The sequence below is a fragment of the Poecilia reticulata genome, linkage group LG13 (assembly GCF_000633615.1).
Source record: "Poecilia reticulata strain Guanapo linkage group LG13, Guppy_female_1.0+MT, whole genome shotgun sequence".
In the NCBI taxonomy this organism is placed as follows: domain Eukaryota; kingdom Metazoa; phylum Chordata; class Actinopteri; order Cyprinodontiformes; family Poeciliidae; genus Poecilia; species Poecilia reticulata.
The window spans coordinates 32473835-32491416 of NC_024343.1; the positions used below are offsets into that span (position 1 = coordinate 32473835).

The following is a 17582-nucleotide window of genomic DNA, read 5'->3' on the forward strand; positions in this document are numbered from 1 at the left end:
GTGTGGGTGGAGTTTACCCACTCGGTGTGGGTGGAGTTTACCCACTCGGTGTGGGTGGAGTTTACCCACTCGGTGTGGGTGGAGTTTACCCACTCAGTGTGAGTGGAGTTTACCCACGTTCCCGTCAAAAGTTGTATGAACACCTGCTTTCTCGCAGTTCATTGTGAAGTAAAGAGAGTAGGGAGAAAGTGGGATTGTGTGTGTCTGCGTGTGTGTGTGTGTGTGGTGAAAGGAAACAAACTGTAGCTGTAAGGAAACAAACAGAATTGGACATTTTTAATCTTTTTTTGCACTTTAACTTGACTGCCGGGTCAAATTGACCCGAACAGTATCGATGTAACAAGTAGACGCAGGGGGGGYTGCAAATGTGTAAAATGAATACATTTTCAATTTATATGTAGAGTTCACCTATTAAGACAAATAGAAAAAGTTTCATGCAATAAAAATACTTGCAGCTATTTTAAAAATATTTTTAAACTTTGAAACGGGTCAATTTGACCCGCAACATAACAGGAGGGTTAAGTTATTGCTTCTTGTCTTAGGCACACTCTTTTTTTTTTTTCTTTTTTTTTTTTCCAAAATTTTGTTTATAAGGGGGGGAACTTGCATTATTATTAATGTTTTACTTCAAAATGATCTCAAAACAATATTATTGTTATACCAATAATTAGCGGGACAATTAATCGTCCAGCAAACTCGATTGACGGTCTGTTTTCTGACGGCGCAAGAAGCTCAAATTACCCCAAAGTTTAGTTTTGTGGAACAAAAAACCTGAAGTTTTGTGCTTCATTCAGTTTAAACATCTGATTCATCATCTTACTAATTCCAGATGCTTTTCGCCTTTTTCACATATTTTAACTGCATCTAAGTGAACTGTGCCGAGTCGGTGGGAAAAACTTGGCCAAACTTTGAATGAACTTTGTAAACACAGCGGTCTGTTTACTCAGAGGAGAAAGGGGGCGGGGCTACAGGTGACCTGGAAGAGTCTTAGAGGAGAAAGGGGGCGGGGCTACAGGTGACCTGGAAGAGTCTTAGAGGAGAAAGGGGGCGGGGCTACAGGTGACCTGGAAGAGTCTTAGAGGAGAAAGGGGGCGGGGCTACAGGTGACCTGGAAGAGTCTTAGAGGAGAAAGGGGGCGGGGCTACAGGTGACCTGGAAGAGTCTTAGAGGAGAAAGGGGGCGGGGCTACAGGTGACCTGGAAGAGTCTTATAATCTTCACATCGGTGTCGTGAAACGGAGCTGGAGGGTCGCGCTGCCATGATCATCTGCTGGTTCATGCAGTACGTTTCACCTGGCAGATGTTACTGTAACATCTTAAAGAGCCTTTAAAACTTTAAGATTTATTACGTTAAACGAGCATCACCAGGTAAACTACCTGCCTGGAGAGGCGATGACGTCACTGCAGCTGATGGGCTGATGCCGCCGGTCTGGTCCTGGTCGGAGTTTAATCAGGTTTTCAATCAGTCGTCAACTGGACTACAGACTTTAAAAAAAAAAGAAAAAAGGTATTGTTTTCTGAAATGGCAGTAATAAAGCCAAACTACAAATAATGTGTAGATTTTACGTTCAACCCTTTGGCTGCAAACTGACAGTTTTAGCTTCACTTGGTTCAGATTCACCAAAAAAAAAAAAAAAAAATTGCCCTTTTAGGCTCTGAATAGTTTATAAACTGTTCTTGAGTTGTTAAATGAAAACAGAATGTGCTGATTTTTACCCGATTAATCAATTTCTTTGTAAATATCCAAAATAAATGAAGAAAACGGCTGAATTATGAAGCCTCTGGAAACAAGATTATTCTAAAATAAGGTTTAGTTGAGACCAAAACACCAGACTGAGAACTTTTATCACCCAGTTTTTGGTAGAGATGATAAATCATGCAAATGTAAATTATTGAGCTTGTTTTAATTTATCAATCTTTTAATTGATTTATTGCTTATTGCCACAGGCCTGGCTGCTGCTAACAGATGTAATCATTGTTCCAGCAGCACATGCAGTTCTCTTCTGGTGTTGATGCAGATGAGCTGATTCCAGATCAGATTAACCTCGGCTGTCATCGTTTCCTGCACTGAGCTTTAGAGAAGTCCTGATGTGCGATCAGAGCAGATGCTGCAGCGTCCTGTGAAGATGTTGTGATTACAGCCAGGCGTGTAACAATGATGCCAAACTGGTTGATTGGAACCGTTTAGAGATGAATCTCCAGGGTTTGTTATGAAGCGGTGCGTGTGAAGAGATCAGAGCAGAACGCGGCGTGTGTTTACGTTCCAGCTATGTGGTCGTGATGCCAAACAAGCGGCAGGCTCTGGTGGAGTACGAGGACATGAACGGCTCGTCGACCGCCGTCACGTACGCAGCCGACAACCAGGTCTACATCGCCGGGCACCCGGCCTTCATCAACTACTCCACCAGCAAGAAGATCTCCAGGCCGGGAGACTCGGACGACTCCAGGAGCGTCAACAACGTTCTGCTCTTCACCATCATGAACCCCATCTACCCCATCACCACGGTAACCGACACATTAGCTTCTGGTTGGGTTTTCAGTCTAAATGGCATAAAAAGAAGCTAAAAGAGTTGCAATAAAAACCAAGTGGAGTCGCCTTGGAAACCGTTTATTACCTTCAAGTTCTGAAATATAGTGGTAGGACTTGACTCAGATTTATAATTACAGTGTCTAACTTATCACATTTTGATCAAATATCATGGCAGGTAGTTTTGCTAAATGTTTACCAATGGGAATCAGTTTTTTTCTTTTTTTAATAAGCACCATTTAATTGTTTTTTAGGCTTTAAAATAAAAACAAAACATAATAAACTGAAAAAACATGTTTGATTTTTTATTTTATTTTTTTAAGATATTACGCTGGGATGAAGTGTCTTTTCGACTGCATTTGGCAAAACTGCAGAAAAAACAGTTTTTACACACGAGTCACATGATCAGCAGCCAGATGTTACTACTGGCAGAGATGCTGAAGAAGACGGGAAGCAGCTTGTTATTTAATCACTCAGACTTATTTTAATTGCGTTTCTTTTTGCAGTTCTTTTCTTTCTGCCTCTACTGGAGGTTTCTTCCTGTCGGAGGACGGTTTTTTCTCTCTGCTGTCGCTCAACCAGGAGGAAGAAATGCTGCAAGTCATTGACTCGATACGATCTGCTGGGTTTCCTTAGATATAAAAACTAAGTGATTCAGTAATGAGTTGAACTGTTTAACGAGGACCGGTCAGGATGAATGAGGCGACATGTTGTGAATTATATCTAGAAATAATAACTTGAGTGTTTAATCTGTAAAAGGCTCCTTTGAGTTTTTGTTTATCAGGATGTGACGGAGCCTAAATGGTGAGACGGTAAAACCGTCTGGAGCAAATGTCAGGAAGCCAGCATTCCTAGGAACCATCAGATTAACTGAAAACGGTCTCCATCTGTGCTTTTGTTGCATCAGAGTTTCAGATGGTCCATTTATGCGGGATTCTGTTGTGCGTTTTGTCTCCCCTGCAGGACGTCCTCTACACCATCTGCAACAACTGTGGGCCCGTCCAGAGAATCGTCATCTTCCGGAAGAACGGCGTCCAGGCCATGGTGGAATATCCTTCCTGTTGGGTAGAAACGAGCTTTTACTGTTGTGCCAGCAGCAGGTCCCTCTGGAAAACCAGACCTAGAGCTCAACGGGGAAAAGAGAGACAACAAAGCAGAGTGACAGGCGAGCATGTAGATCGAGTCACGATAACCGAAAGAACATCCTGAGCCAGTTCAGTCACTGAAAGTGTCATTCAGTCAGGCAGAAACTTGTCAGATGGAGGGTGAAGTGAACAGGGTCAGGAGAGCTGAAGCGCCGTCGCCTCCTTAACTGTCGCCACGTTCGACTCGGTGCAGAGCGCGCAGCGGGCCAAGGCGTCGCTCAACGGAGCCGACATCTACTCCGGCTGCTGCACCCTGAAGATCGAATACGCAAAGGTACGATGGGGCTCGGTCCAGCTGGGCCTGAATGATGCTTTGACTAGGCCGTTAAATCTGCACAGACCCACTAGAAGCTGCTCCATCCTCAGTGCCAACAGCTGCAACAAAACGGCTTTTCATTTTACTTTCATTTCCTCAGAACTCTATTTTTCCTCTCTTTGGAATTACAAGTTTTTATTTTTCTCTCAGATTTCTAACTTTAAAAAATTCTTTCCTTTGAAATGTTTTTATTTATTTTTCTTATTTTATTTTATTTTCTGGGGCTTTAGTTCAGACCTAACTTGGAGCTTAAAGGTGGTTTTCAGACACTCCAGCCAATCAGATCATGAGTTAATTAGAGAATCGGTTCCCAAATGTCTCCATGTCACAGTCCCTCCGTAGACGTTAACCTTTGACCCCCACTGAGAGACAATACTGGAGAAGCTGCAAAGAAACGTCAACTTCTAGGATGTTTTCTATTAAATAATTATTACATTCGATGAGCATAATGCTGACCTCGTAGCTTCTGATTTCAGACGGCTGGGAAATGTGATCAACACAATCCCGTCTTTTGATTCTAAGAAAATATGTAATTAATTTTTTCATTAATCACATCAGGTTTCATTTTATTTCGCAGTTCTTTTGGTGTTTTGCTTTTTCCTGCTACAGCAGCTGGATGAATCTGACAGTCAGAAGTTACATTTGCATCAATTATTTAAACTTTTTTTTTTTTAAATAAAATATAACAGAACAAAAAGGATGTTAAAAATGTATTTGTTTAAAATTTTTCTCTTCTACCTCCATGTTGAAAAGCCCTGTTCTGGCGTTAAGGTGACGTTCTGTGTCGCTCTGTTTCCCCAGCCGACCCGCCTCAACGTCTTCAAGAACGACCAGGACACCTGGGACTACACCAACCCCAACCTGGGCGGCCCAGGTAAAACCTGCAGCGGGCGCCAGGGTGCCGCTGACCTGCGGTCAGTCGGCTCACTTTGCCTCCTGATTAGTGATGGGGCGGGTCCGGTCCGGTCCGGTCAACGCTGCCTGGGAGCTGGGATGTGCAGGAACACGCTGGCAGCAGAAAGATGACACCCTGCAGCTACGCTGTTTGACTGGAGGGGATTTTCTGCTCCGTTCTGCTGCTGGCATGTTATTGTTCCAGCTTGGCGACACGCCGGCGTCTACAGGCGCCTGCAGGTTACCTGATGCTGCGATAAACCAGCTGGATCGCTCCAGTCCGTCCAGAAAACCAGTAAACGCACAACACCGTGTGGGGATCGGAGTCACCTTTGACGTTTCTCATACTGAAGCTGAAAGAAATAGAAATGTTCCTACACGAGTCCGTTTGTTCCCAAAACTAGATTCAGCATTTATGGTAAATATTCCTCATGTTTTTCAAGTTTATATGATTAAAAACTTAATTTAAAATGAGAATTGATGGAAATAATCAGTTTTAAGTTTTAGCCAGAGCCAATGAATGTTTTACTAATTATGAAAACTGACACATTCATTTAACCAAAGTAGCTTATTTTACATATTAAATGCCCAAAATTGCAAATTATTAAATTGCTTCATTAAAACATAAGCATCATATTGCCTAAAAAGCAATAGCAGTATTTCTCTAGTGATTTAAGGTTTTATCGTATTTAGCAAATTATTAAATTTAACAAATAAAAACTCGGTTATTATGATCAGAAGTTGATTTTTGAAACAAAACATTTTTTTTAACTCCTGTAAATGTTAAATAATAATATCAGAGCCTGGGGTTTTGATAATTTTGATAAAATGTTGTTTTTTTTCCCCCCATTTTTAAATTTTTATCTTGTGAAGCTTCGTGTGGGTTTGGGGCTGAAAGTTTCTGCCTGGCTTTGACCAGATCATCTTCCTTTCGGTGTAAACGAGTCAGACCAGCAAGTTTTTACTTCTCAGGCCTCATGTAGAGAAATTAATGTTTCTAATAGAGATCTGAAAATCTGTTTTTTCCTAGATGTTTTTTTTTTTTTAAGGTGAGCAGAAATGACAGGCGCAGGGAGATGAGGACGGTTTCTGGTTCAGTGGACGTTGTCCTCAGGGTGTTTGCTGCCTTTTAGAGAAGAACAGTCAGGCTTTTGTTCGCCAGGCGTTCCCCTCGTTTTCCGTCCATTGTTTGCATTTTTCTGCCGCCATGATGCGAACCTGATCAGGAGTGTTTTTTGTTTTTCTTTCTGCTGCCAGCCGTGTTCCTGCTGCTCCACGTCTTCTGTTTTACTGAGGCTGCTGTGGACGATTATTTGTTCTCACGGTTCTAAACACACAGAAGCACAAACAGAACAACTCGGACATCTACAACAGTCACCAGTAAAGTGGACATGTGGTTTTGGTTAAAGGGCTGGAAATCATTTCACGATGTCAGCATTTTTTTATGAGAGGTGCACCGATAAATCGGCCCCGATTTCCTGAATTTTTGGAGCTCGGTGATCGGTCGATACTTTACTGTGAAACCGATCTTAAGTCTGGAAACCAACCCCTACGGATCCACCAGGTCAGGATTCTGTCTGTCTCTACATGTAGGTCTGTCTCAATAACTAATGCAGCTGGACGATAAACGATGATGTTTAAAAGTAATATAATGGGATAATAATGCAAGAACATATTAACAATAAACTTTAAATCGTAATGAACGTTTAACACTGAACATTTTAAATATCCAAAATATATAAACGAAACAAGAAATAAAATTAGTCTCTGAAAACAAAACGCCAAACTGGAGACTTTTATCATTCTGTTATTGTTGGAGACGATTACTCATGGAAATTAAAATTCTTGAATTATTGTAATTTATCATGTGATTAATTGATTTATTGGTTATTGTGACAGACCTAACATTTAGCAACAATTCAAACTGAAATATTGGCATCGGCCAAAATCGGAATCGGCAGGTCAGGCTTTTTAAAGATCGGTGCACACCTATCTACATCACTCAGTATCGATAATTATTGATCAGTTTTTTTGTTTTGAATATCGTGGCCTTTTCTACTTTATCCAGTTTCCTCTGGAGATTTTAATCCCATCTTTGGAAACTTGGGTCGTAGGAAACGCTTCATTTTCACTTTTCAATTAAAGTGAAAATGTGGTTAATGTTCTGTTGCAAGATGGGATTTTTTTTAACTCGTATAATCATTATTGGTTGTGTTTTGCAAGGAAGATATCACATCAATCAGACATTAACGAGGAATCTTCCTGGGGTTTAATGACTGATTCATACAAAACGCCTGGAGTCGAGTTTTTCTGACATAAGACTGATTCTGGTCTTTTCCGCTGTCGCGTGACCGCAAATTTCTGGAGGTCACCTCTTGTTTTAAAAAAAAAACAAACAGACAAATGGAAACGGAGGCCGTTTGTTTCTTAAAAAGCCAAACCCGGCTTGAGGAGGTTTAAAAAGCGAGAGCAGAGGCATGGACCAGCATCAGTACCTGTAGTCTGATCTGCAGAGAACACGCATCGTCAAAGCACAGCCGCGCTCACACAGAGGGACAGAGGAGACACCCACCCACCCAACACGACGAAGTAGGACTCATTGAGCCACGGAGACGCGTTTGGGGCTCTGAGCTACACTCGGTCCCCCCCCATCCTGCCACATCTACAGCGCCTCACTGAACGGAGAGTCAAGACGACCCACAGACGATGCATACTGATACAGAACCCACCCACCTCCAACCAACACCACTCACACCGGAGCCACTGACCACCGCCCATTCTCTCTGCTCCTTCTCTTCTTTTTCTGCTCATTCCTTGTTTAGTTTTTTTTTTTTTTTAATGCCTTCCATGTAATGCAGGTTTGGCAATTTGCGGCTAAGAGGAGCCACAGCCCCACTCTGAACTGTGCTCTGTGGCGGACGCTAAAGCAGGATTATTCCTCTAGAGATGGAGTCCCGGCTCAGCCGTCAGTGAGCGCTGCTGCTGCTGCTGCTGCCTTTGGTAAAACCAGGAGATGATGATGAAGAGGAGCAGGAGGAAGAGGAGGGTTTGGATGAAATGAAGTGAATGGAGAGTGAGGGATCTGCTGCAGCTAATGCCCCCCCCCCCCCCCTCCGTGTTGGTAAACATGCAGTAAGTAATGCGAGACCCCCACCACCACCACCACCACCCTTCCAAAGCGCAACAACACACGATTTACATCCTGGGCTTTTTTTTCAAAGGAGCCAAAAGTATTCATACTGACTGAGTTAGCACAGCTGGGTTCAGGTTTCCTCATTTACCCCCTGACATTTACTCGGGCTGTTGTCTCTTGTGTGAACATGTAACGGTGAATAACATGGCTTCCACTGTGACTCTCTGATTGTCGCACCTGTACAGATGGTGATGCAGATGGCAATGGGAGCGGTGCAGGTGTGTGTGAGCGTACAAACCTCTTTACTTTAACTGAGCCATTTGTGACCCAGAGTGACTGTGTGTTTGGTCCCCCCCCCACCCACCCCTGTTCACCTGTTGGGCTCCTGTTCAGACCTGGCACTAACATCCACCCTGGACTCCTGTTGCTACCTGGATCAAAGCTAGCTTAGTTTAATCGCCACGTTTAACGTTCAAAAAATGTTCCATGGCCTCAAATCAAACATCTATCAACTGGTTGTGCTTCAGTGGAAGGATAATTCAGCGCTACATACCTCCTCGGTTTTATCCAAACATCCGTTGAAGGTTTTTTTTTTATGCTTTACATAATGAACACGTAAACATCTGAATTTTGTCAAGGGCCACTGTAAAAATCATCAATACGCATCAGAATTTCTGGGGGGGGTTTTTTCCTATAAAGTTGCGTTAAACGCAGCAGTTTGTTGCGGTTTCTCCAGGTTTCAGTCGTGTTGGACATCGCTCCATTTATTTTGGGTGAAAATCAGAGCTGGACAATATGGCCGAAAAACTTATCACGATATGAAAATTTCGTATCAGTCCATCTATAATTGATTGGTCTTTTTGTTTGGCAGAATTTCAGATATTTCAAACAAACGTATAGTGTGACATTTCCTGTGTTATCCAGGTTTTACTCCATTTTGCTTATTTTTAAGCAGTTGAGTCACTCATCAGGTTGTTGCTAGGCAACCAAAGAGTGAGTTGGCTGATTCCATCAGCTTATCTTAGTTAGCTCAGAGAGGCTAAACCTTTCATATCCCAGCTTATAATGGACCCTACCGCCCAGAAACGCCCCTCGAAAGTCTCACTTGACTGCATGTCTCACAAACAAAGCCTTGCGGTGCTTAGTTTCTATGTAAACATGGCATTTTTCATTTCGACTGACTCTACAGAGTATTTGAGTTGATTAGTTTAGCATTTCTGCCGGATTTTCACAATATATCAGCCACGACAATGGACAGGGGAACCAACAAGTTCATGTCATCTTTTTTGGACGACATCAAGATGTTTGAGCCACGCGATGCCTCCAACGTTGTGCGCGTTGCAGCTAAATGCTACCGATCGATGAGGAAAACAGCAGATCCTCAGCATAAATATAGCTGTGGACAAGATCACTGATGGCTGTTCTTGCGAGGCTGGGTAAGTCGGGCATTCATGGTTTTGAGGGTGATTTCTGTTGGCAAATGTTCGTATGTGCCTAGGCCTGATAGGCTAACACGATTAGCGAGGCTAACACGATTACAGTTTAGTAAAAAGCCTTTTCAGGTGAAATAAAATCTTTAATGTATGTCGGATACGGTACACATTGCATATTGATCTGTACAGCTAACGTAAGACTAACAGACAGGCTTCAGGATGTAGAAGTTGTATCGGTACTGCCATTATGCTGTACTTGGCTAAAAGGTTTTCATAATGGATGTGTTTATTATTGACTTTTTTTTTTTTCATTCACTAAACACAAAGAAAGCAAATCAATAATACCAGACAATCAGCAGACACTTTGTTCTTATTGATCCTACGACGGTTGAGCTGCAAATGTGGTCGTGCACAAGCTTTGATCCAAGCAAGGCTTTCTGTTTCAGATTTTGGAAATCTGTGAATTTTAGTTCCACAAACACGATCAGGATATCTGACATCGCCTGTACAGATACCCAACTGACGGAGAACCATTCTTTTTCAAGTCCTGATGCAAAAACATTCTGCCGGTCTGCTAGTCCACAACGTATATTAGCGTGTTTTTACTACTGTAGCTCGGGTTGTGAGACGGTCTCGCATGTGGTAGCTGTGCTGTGACGTAAAATGGGCATTAGCCAATGAAACGCGGCCCCTGTGGTAAGGTCCATCCCTTGGCAGAAACCTTTTGGTGAAATAAAAGATTTAAATAAAAACCAAGCAACACTACGCCTGGTGTGGGAGTCGGGTAAAGCCTGGCGGGCTGCCAGGCTGATGATGCCGTGGCAGAAACCCTGGGTTTGTGTTTTGTTCTAATAAAGTTGCGTTAAACGCAGCAGTTTGTTGCGGTTTCTTCAGGCTTCAGTCGTCCTCCCGGGTCATGCTGCTGCCAGGTCTGAACGCGGCCTCCGATCATCTGCATCCACCTCATCCTTCAGCGTTTCTGCTTACTCCACTCGGGTTGTCTTAAAGGGCCCAGTCTGTTTGGTTCTGGACGGTCAGAACCTGAAGTCAGACATGCTGCTCTTCCTGCAGTTGTTGCATTTCATGCCTCTCCCCTCAACCCTGATCACTGAGGCAGTCTGATTGTGGGGGTCCTGGTTAGACGATGAGCCTTGAGCAGCATGTCTGCTGACCCGGAGCTCCGTTTAGCCCGGCGCTCCTTTGGGCGCCGTTCGGCCCGTCGGCTCATTGTTTGCTGGTCGTCCTGCCGTCTCATTAACTGGAGTCATGTTTGTGTCTCTTCCTCCTCCTGACTTCCTGTCCTCAGAAGACGTCAACGCGAATCCCAACAAGCGCCAGAGGCAGCCGGCTCTGCTGGGGGACCATCCTCCAGAGTACGGTGAGTCTGCTGACCTCTGACCCCTGATCTAGCATCAGAGAGCCAGAGAGCAGTAGTTGCAAAATATTCTACCTCAGGTAAAATCCATAATCTATGCAGTCTAATTCTATGCCGTGTGCTCATTTATTTTACAGTATATTTAACTTCCTAACTGGACTTCCTGCCATTTGTTTTTACGTTTGTATACGAAGGTTAACCTGATATTAATCGGTTATTTATTTTGCATCAGCTGTCCGACTCCTGACTGCTCTGACTGAACAGATTGAAGTTGTTTTTGCCAAACTTGTGACGCATCATTATATTTCAGTAATCTGCTGCTGCTGCAGCGTTAAATTAATTTGTAATTCAGTACTTTTTTTAAAATTGGTAAATGTTTAAGTCGGTTCTTCTGTGTTGGACCGACTCTACGCCTCCGGTTTGGTCCATCACCTTTTTCTGTCTCGTGTCCCTGTCGTCCTGTAGGAGGCGGTTACCATGGCTACGAGGAGAGCTACGGGTCCCCTCCCTACGAGGGCCGTCGGATGGGGCCCCCGATGAGGGGCCGCGGCAGCCGGAGCTACGGGCCGGGTTACGGGCCTCCGCCACCGCCGCCCGGCGAATACGGCGCCCACGCCGACTCGCCAGTCGTCATGGCTTACGGGCTCGACACGGCCAAGATGAACGCAGACCGAGTCTTCAACATCTTCTGTCTCTATGGAAACGTGGAGCGGGTCAGTGAAGGAGCGCTGCAGTTCTCTGACCCGGTCCAGCCGCTCTCTGACCCGGTTCTGTTCTCCTGCCAGGTGAAGTTCATGAAGAGTAAACCGGGAGCCGCCATGGTGGAGATGGGCGACTGCTATGCTGTGGACCGGGCCATCACTCACCTCAACAACAACTTCCTGTTTGGCCAGAAGCTCAACGTGTGGTGAGTTCAGTCCGCCCTGTGTCCCCGCCCCTCCTGCGCTGAGGGGGCGTGGCCTGACCATGTGGCTCCGCCCCCTGCAGCGTCTCCAAGCAGCAGGCCATCGTCCCCGGCCAGTGCTACGAGCTGGAGGACGGCACCAGCAGCTTCAAGGACTTCCACGGCTCCCGGAACAACCGCTTCTCCTCGCCGGAGCAGGCGGCCAAGAACCGCATCCAGCACCCGAGCAACGTGCTGCACTTCTTCAACGCGCAGCCCGACGTCACGCCCGAGATCTTCGCTCAGGTCTGCCGCCGCCGCCACAGGCAGGCAGGACGCCATCTTAAAAAACACAAACCTTCATGTTTCATCCTGATGTTTTACAGATTTGTGAAGAACTCGGAGTAAAGAGTCCAGTTAACGTCAAAATGTTCACAGGAAAAAGTAAGAACTTTAAAACTCCTTCTTTCTTTTTTTAAGTGTAGAAATTAAATTCGAAAGTTAAAATCAAAATAATTTTGTTACTGAACTAGAATTTCATCAATAATATTTTTATTGGCACCAACATTGAAAGAATTGTAGTTCTGATCAATATTCCCAATCCATGTCGGCAGATCTATTCTGTCTAGTTCTATGGTTTGGGCTCTGAACGGCGTCATGATTTATTTGTTTTAAATTAAGAATTCCTGATTGCACTTTCTGAACCGTTTGAAAGGTTTCAGGGTTTCCCTCAGTGTATTGTAGGCCTGGCGGCCCGCCATGCTTTACTAGCACCACCGCCAGGCTAAGCCTTTCTTGTCCTTTTTCTTGTTTGTTTTTTCAGGAAAATAAAAAAAATCGCCTCTTTTTTAAGCCGGATTGCAAGTGTTTGTTGCTCTGAGCGTTTCACTATCAGAGCAGATTTATTTTTAAAAGATATGTTTATAGAAGATGCGTTTATAGTTTATGCATTTAAATCCGGGCCAATCACACCGCTGCGCGTTGCCTCGCGCGCTGCAGCAGCTGGATGTCTAAAGTTAACCTCAGCGCGGATCACGCTCCTCCTTTCACTCGAACTGGACACAGGCTGACCGCTATGGATATTTACATCAACCCCTTGTGAGGAATTATGATTAGTTATGAGGAGTTATTGATTAAGGTAAGAGTTTAAACCCACTGCGTTAGCTCTGGTTAGCTCTGGTAGCGCAGCTCTACGTGAACCGCAGGAATAACTTGTAGTCGCGCTTTCAGTAGTGTTTTGAGCTAACAGTGAGAATGATGTATATTTGTGAACAAAACATTATGCAGCGTTTGCATCTCAACACGCTGCCCAGCGTTTGGCCCCGTCTTCCCTGAAACGTTTAGGTCTGTGTTCTCGGTTAGCCGGTGCGTTAGCGGTTAACGACCCAGCGCTAATCACTCATCGTGCAGGTTTAACCCGGGGAGGAGCTTTCGCTCTCCTCGCAGTCACCCATCACGCTGATTTTATATTTTATTATTATTACTAGTATTATTTTTCCAGTTACATTAAGCACCAAACCGTATCAAATGTTTTGTCCACTTAGTCAGACAGAGTTAATGCGCTGCGGCCACCGGACATCTGAAAAACTCGTCCATAAACTCGACCAACCAAAATAGTTTCTGTCTTCTTGTTAAAAACTCGACAGACACGAAATGAAAGAGCTACTAAAGCCACATTAGCAGCATTGAATTAAATCTCCCGTTTGTTGCTCATCTCTGCGCAGTGCAGCAGATTACCACATCATGCAGGGCCGGTCCAAGGCTGTATGAGGCCTGGAGCAGAATGTGACTTAGGGGCCCCTTTTTGTTGCTAAAAACATCAGCACYTCTAACAGCTTCTGTGTTGGATTTAGTGAAATATAGGACAGGGGGAGTAGTTTAACTGGCAAACCTAAAAAGCAATAAATTATAACTGCAGTTTACTAATTTGTATTTGTGAACAAACGGAGCTGAAACTCAAAGATTAAACTCGCAGCATCAGATTGTAGCTATGGTAACAAACCAATCTGACTATGAATATTGTTCTTTGAACTTCTACAGAGTAAACTTGCCAGCTCCTTAAAATCTTACATTAAATAATTTAAAGTCTTTTAATTTATATATGCTGAAACCATTATGTCAAATTTAGCAGCAATGATAATTTCAATAAACAAATGCTACATTTATATGTCTGTGTTAAAATATTAGCATTTATGGGGCCCCTGAAGCTCTGGGGGGCCTGATGGAGCCGCTGACTTAATTTGGATTCAACAGAAGTGGACATAATTAATATTTATTTTAATTGTATTTTTTTATTAGTTATTTTTAAGACTAGTTGTGGGTTTATATAGCAGTTCACTGACGATGTTTTCCCATAACATATAATAACGCAGTGATATTTTTACTTTTATTGTCTACTTAACATCTTTTAATACAAAAACACAAGTGGACCGCCTCGGCGCCCCGACCACCAGGCTTAGCAGGTTTTCTGGGGGAAACCCTGGTTTTGCTGCTGTTTTTATCATTTTCTATTGGCTGTTCTGCTTCTAACTGCACGGATTGAACAAATTAAAGTCGTTTTTACATGTTTGATTAAACTTTTGGTGTTTTTAAATGTGCTGTTCTGGTGCAGTTATCACATAAACCTCTAGTTGAGTACATCTAAATCGGCATTAAAAAATCATTTTAAGTCAATGTAGTCGATACTAAAGCTCAGATATCGGTATCGGACGTGAAAAAAGTGGATCAGTGCATCGTGTCAAGATTCACTTATGACGAGACATTTTCCATCAGTTTGGATCAATTATTCACTGATTTAGTAATTGAGTAAAATTCTGCCAAGAAATTCAGAATCTCAGAAATTTTCTAGACGACTTCAAAACTTCTGAGTTTAAAACTTCAAAAATTTGCTAGTGGGGGAAAAAAAATCTAGAAAATTCCTGAGATTTGATGTTTTTGACCAACGTAACCTTTGTTTCTACCTATAAATGACCCAGTACTCGGCTGAGTTTTTGGTATCTGCCGGTGCTGACCCTCAGATATCGGTACCAGAACTGATTCATTCCTGCTCTGGATCTGATCCTGCCAACAGGTGGCGCTGCTCCCAGCGACCGCAGCGCCTCCGGCCTGCTTGAATGGGAGTCCATCAACGACGCCATGGAGGCGCTGGCGCTGATGAACCACTTCCAGATGAAAAACCCAGGTGTGGGGGGGCAGGCGAGCAAAGGGTCATCAAAGGGTTTGTCTCGATCACTCATCTACTACCTGCTCTCACTGCTCACTGTTGGTCCCGCTAGGCTGACGGCTGGGCAGGAGGCCCCACTAATGCTTTTCAAAGATGGACGGCTGAGTAATTACTCGTCTATTTGCAGCCAGTTAAACATGGCCAGCAGTAGCTCGCTTGGATTTAAAGTGACAGCGCGATTAAACGGCCTAGTAGCACATTTCTCTTTTTAAAACTCGAACATTTTTAGAATGATCTCAAACAATTTCTAGGGAAAAAAAAACTTTGAAGTCTAATATTTGACTTTTGAAACTCAGAAATGTTCAAGTTTTTAATCAAATTTTAATATTGATGAAAAAGTTCCACTGACAATTTAATTTATAACATTTTTTCCATGTTGTAAGTTAAATAATTGTGCGGCCATTGTAAATAAAAAGACTGGTAAATTTTGAGATTAATCACAGAAATTGCGTTTGGGTTTTTTTTTTCTAGAACATTTGAGTTTTTTTCAGCAAATTTTGTACTTCAAACTCAAATTTCCAAATGTTTTAACAATTTCTGAGTTTCAAGCTATTTTTTTACAAAATATTTCTGAGATTAACTGAGGTTTTTTCCTCTTTGAGCATGAAAATCTTCTTTTTCTGTAAAATTTCAGATAAATGTGTAAAATTTTTTTTTTTTTTTTTTTTTTTTTTTTTTACAAATTTACTATTTTTTTCAAATTGAAATTTCCAACTTTTCCCTTGAAAATTTCTGAAATCTCAAAATGTTAGTGTTTTGACAGAAATGTGCTCCTCTCATGTATAATGTCCCAAACGGGCCATTGTACGTCTGAAGCAGAATAAATTCTAATAGAATTTGGAAATTGGCTCTCAGCCGGTTTGGACCAACTCTGAGCTTCATCCACATCCTGCTGCCCTTCGGACCGGACCCGACCCGGCCCGGTGCCACTGCTGCGTCTCATCCTGTCCCTTCCTGTTGCAGGCGGTCCGTACCCCTACACATTAAAGCTGTGCTTCTCCACCGTCTCGCACGCCAACTGAGACGGAACCGGCCCTTCTGGATCCAGAGGACGGAACCGGACCCGGCTGGACTCCATCAACCAGAACAACTTTATCAGTCTGGAGTTTAAACCGACAGTCAAGCTTTTAAATCCAACTTCTGCAGCGCAGACGAGCTGCAGAGTGTCGGTTTATTTCCTCACCATCTGGTTGTCACTTTGACTTTTTGTATTCCAAGATGGCCGCCGGAGGCGGGAGTCGCTTCGACGGTCTAATGGCTGAAGACGCAGCGGCTTTCTGAACTTTTTATTATTATTCAATCGTGTTTTTTGTTTTAATTGTTGACGGTTTAGTTCTGTGTGTTCAGATCTGATATGCAGCTGGAGGAAAAAAATTTTTGTTCTAAGAAAATAAAGGAAAACGCTCAACAGGCCGGCGGCCATGTTTCTGCTGGTTCTCATTCCCTGGGTCCTAGTGCCCTCTGCCTGCTGTTTCAAACACTTAATTTAGATATACAAAGGTCACCGCTGGCACACTGAACTTATGTTACCGTCTCATGGTGAAGAACATAAAAACACTTTGAGGTGTTTAAAGCTGCAGTATTCAACTTTCATAACATATTTTAGACGTCTGAAGTGGAAGCATGTTGCAGTTAGACTGAAAATCTGTGAAAGACAAATTGACTTCTTTCAGTGCTAGATGCAAAAATCCAATCAGCTAGAAGGCGGGTCTTAGCGTTGTTAATCCCCCTACGGGCAGTGCTGTTAAAAAAAAAATCTAGGAAGAAACTTTAAAACATTTTTTTTCCTCAAATTCTCAAACAGAAACTAGTTTCTGAGATTAATGGGTTTTTAAAAAATATATACAAATAAAAATTCTAAATTGTCTTGGAAAAACAAAATTTCAAGACATGTTTTTGACAAATATTTCAAAATTTCCAATAATTTGAAATATTAAATCTTTTTTATTCTAGCAGTTCTTTTGTACTTTTCAAACTTTTCTAAAGAAAACTGAAATTTCAATCTCAGTATGAGATTAGCCCCCACTTCCCTGTCATGAATGCTAGGCTAGTTAGCATTGCCACGAATAACTGATGCCGCTCTCCCGTTTTTCGCAAGTAGAGGACTCCGTCTCCAACGCTGAACCATGGATTCGTTAACAGCGACTTTACGTGCAGCGGCTCCATTTCCCTCCCGTACTACCAGATCGATAAACTTAAATATCTGAAAAGCGGCATCATATTAACAACTTCGTGTTTCCACGATGAGGGGTATGAGTTTGAAGACATTTCTCCGTGATGCCTGCTGCTAAAAAGCCGCCTTAAAAAAAATTCACAGAAAATCCGCATGTTTCAAAGCGTGAGAAAAAAGCAGTTTAGAAAAAGACTAATAGAAAAATTTTAAAGACATTCATTATTTAACATGATGACCAGGGGAGAGCGCGAACGCAGTCCCCCACTACCATAAATTGTGCAGTTGAGATTCTCCCATGTGGAGAATTCACAGAGGTCAGATCGCCGCASTGCAATGGCTGATCCTCACCCTGGGCGATCCACCTACAGGATCATGGAGTCACCCCTGCCAGGTAAGTATGCCGTTCATTCCTCTGACCGACCCTTATCAACGTCACACATCCGGTTCTGACTCACGGTGGGAGAGTAAAATATTCCCTCAG

General features: G+C 43.1%; 1 protein-coding gene across 7 annotated transcripts in view; it reads left to right on the plus strand.

Moving 5' to 3' along the window:
• LOC103475224 (heterogeneous nuclear ribonucleoprotein L) overlaps positions 1-16341 on the plus strand; it is a 19450-nt gene extending 3109 nt beyond the window's left edge. Inside the window, exons 3-14 of one of the 7 annotated variants that reach the window (XM_008426680.1) lie at positions 2267-2504; positions 3490-3575; positions 3849-3945; positions 4789-4861; positions 8260-8292; positions 10754-10825; positions 11288-11535; positions 11608-11729; positions 11810-12011; positions 12092-12149; positions 14776-14922; positions 15892-16341. In XM_008426680.1, the coding sequence (XP_008424902.1) occupies positions 2267-2504; positions 3490-3575; positions 3849-3945; positions 4789-4861; positions 8260-8292; positions 10754-10825; positions 11288-11535; positions 11608-11729; positions 11810-12011; positions 12092-12149; positions 14776-14922; positions 15892-15950 (1435 nt within the window). In that variant the 3' untranslated portion in view covers positions 15951-16341. The remainder of the gene's footprint in view (positions 1-2266; positions 2505-3489; positions 3576-3848; positions 3946-4788; positions 4862-8259; positions 8293-10753; positions 10826-11287; positions 11536-11607; positions 11730-11809; positions 12012-12091; positions 12150-14775; positions 14923-15891) is intronic. The other 6 variants (XM_008426683.1, XM_017308296.1, XM_008426681.1 and 3 more) reach the window with 6 other exon arrangements.
• Positions 16342-17582: the final 1241 nt, after the last annotated feature.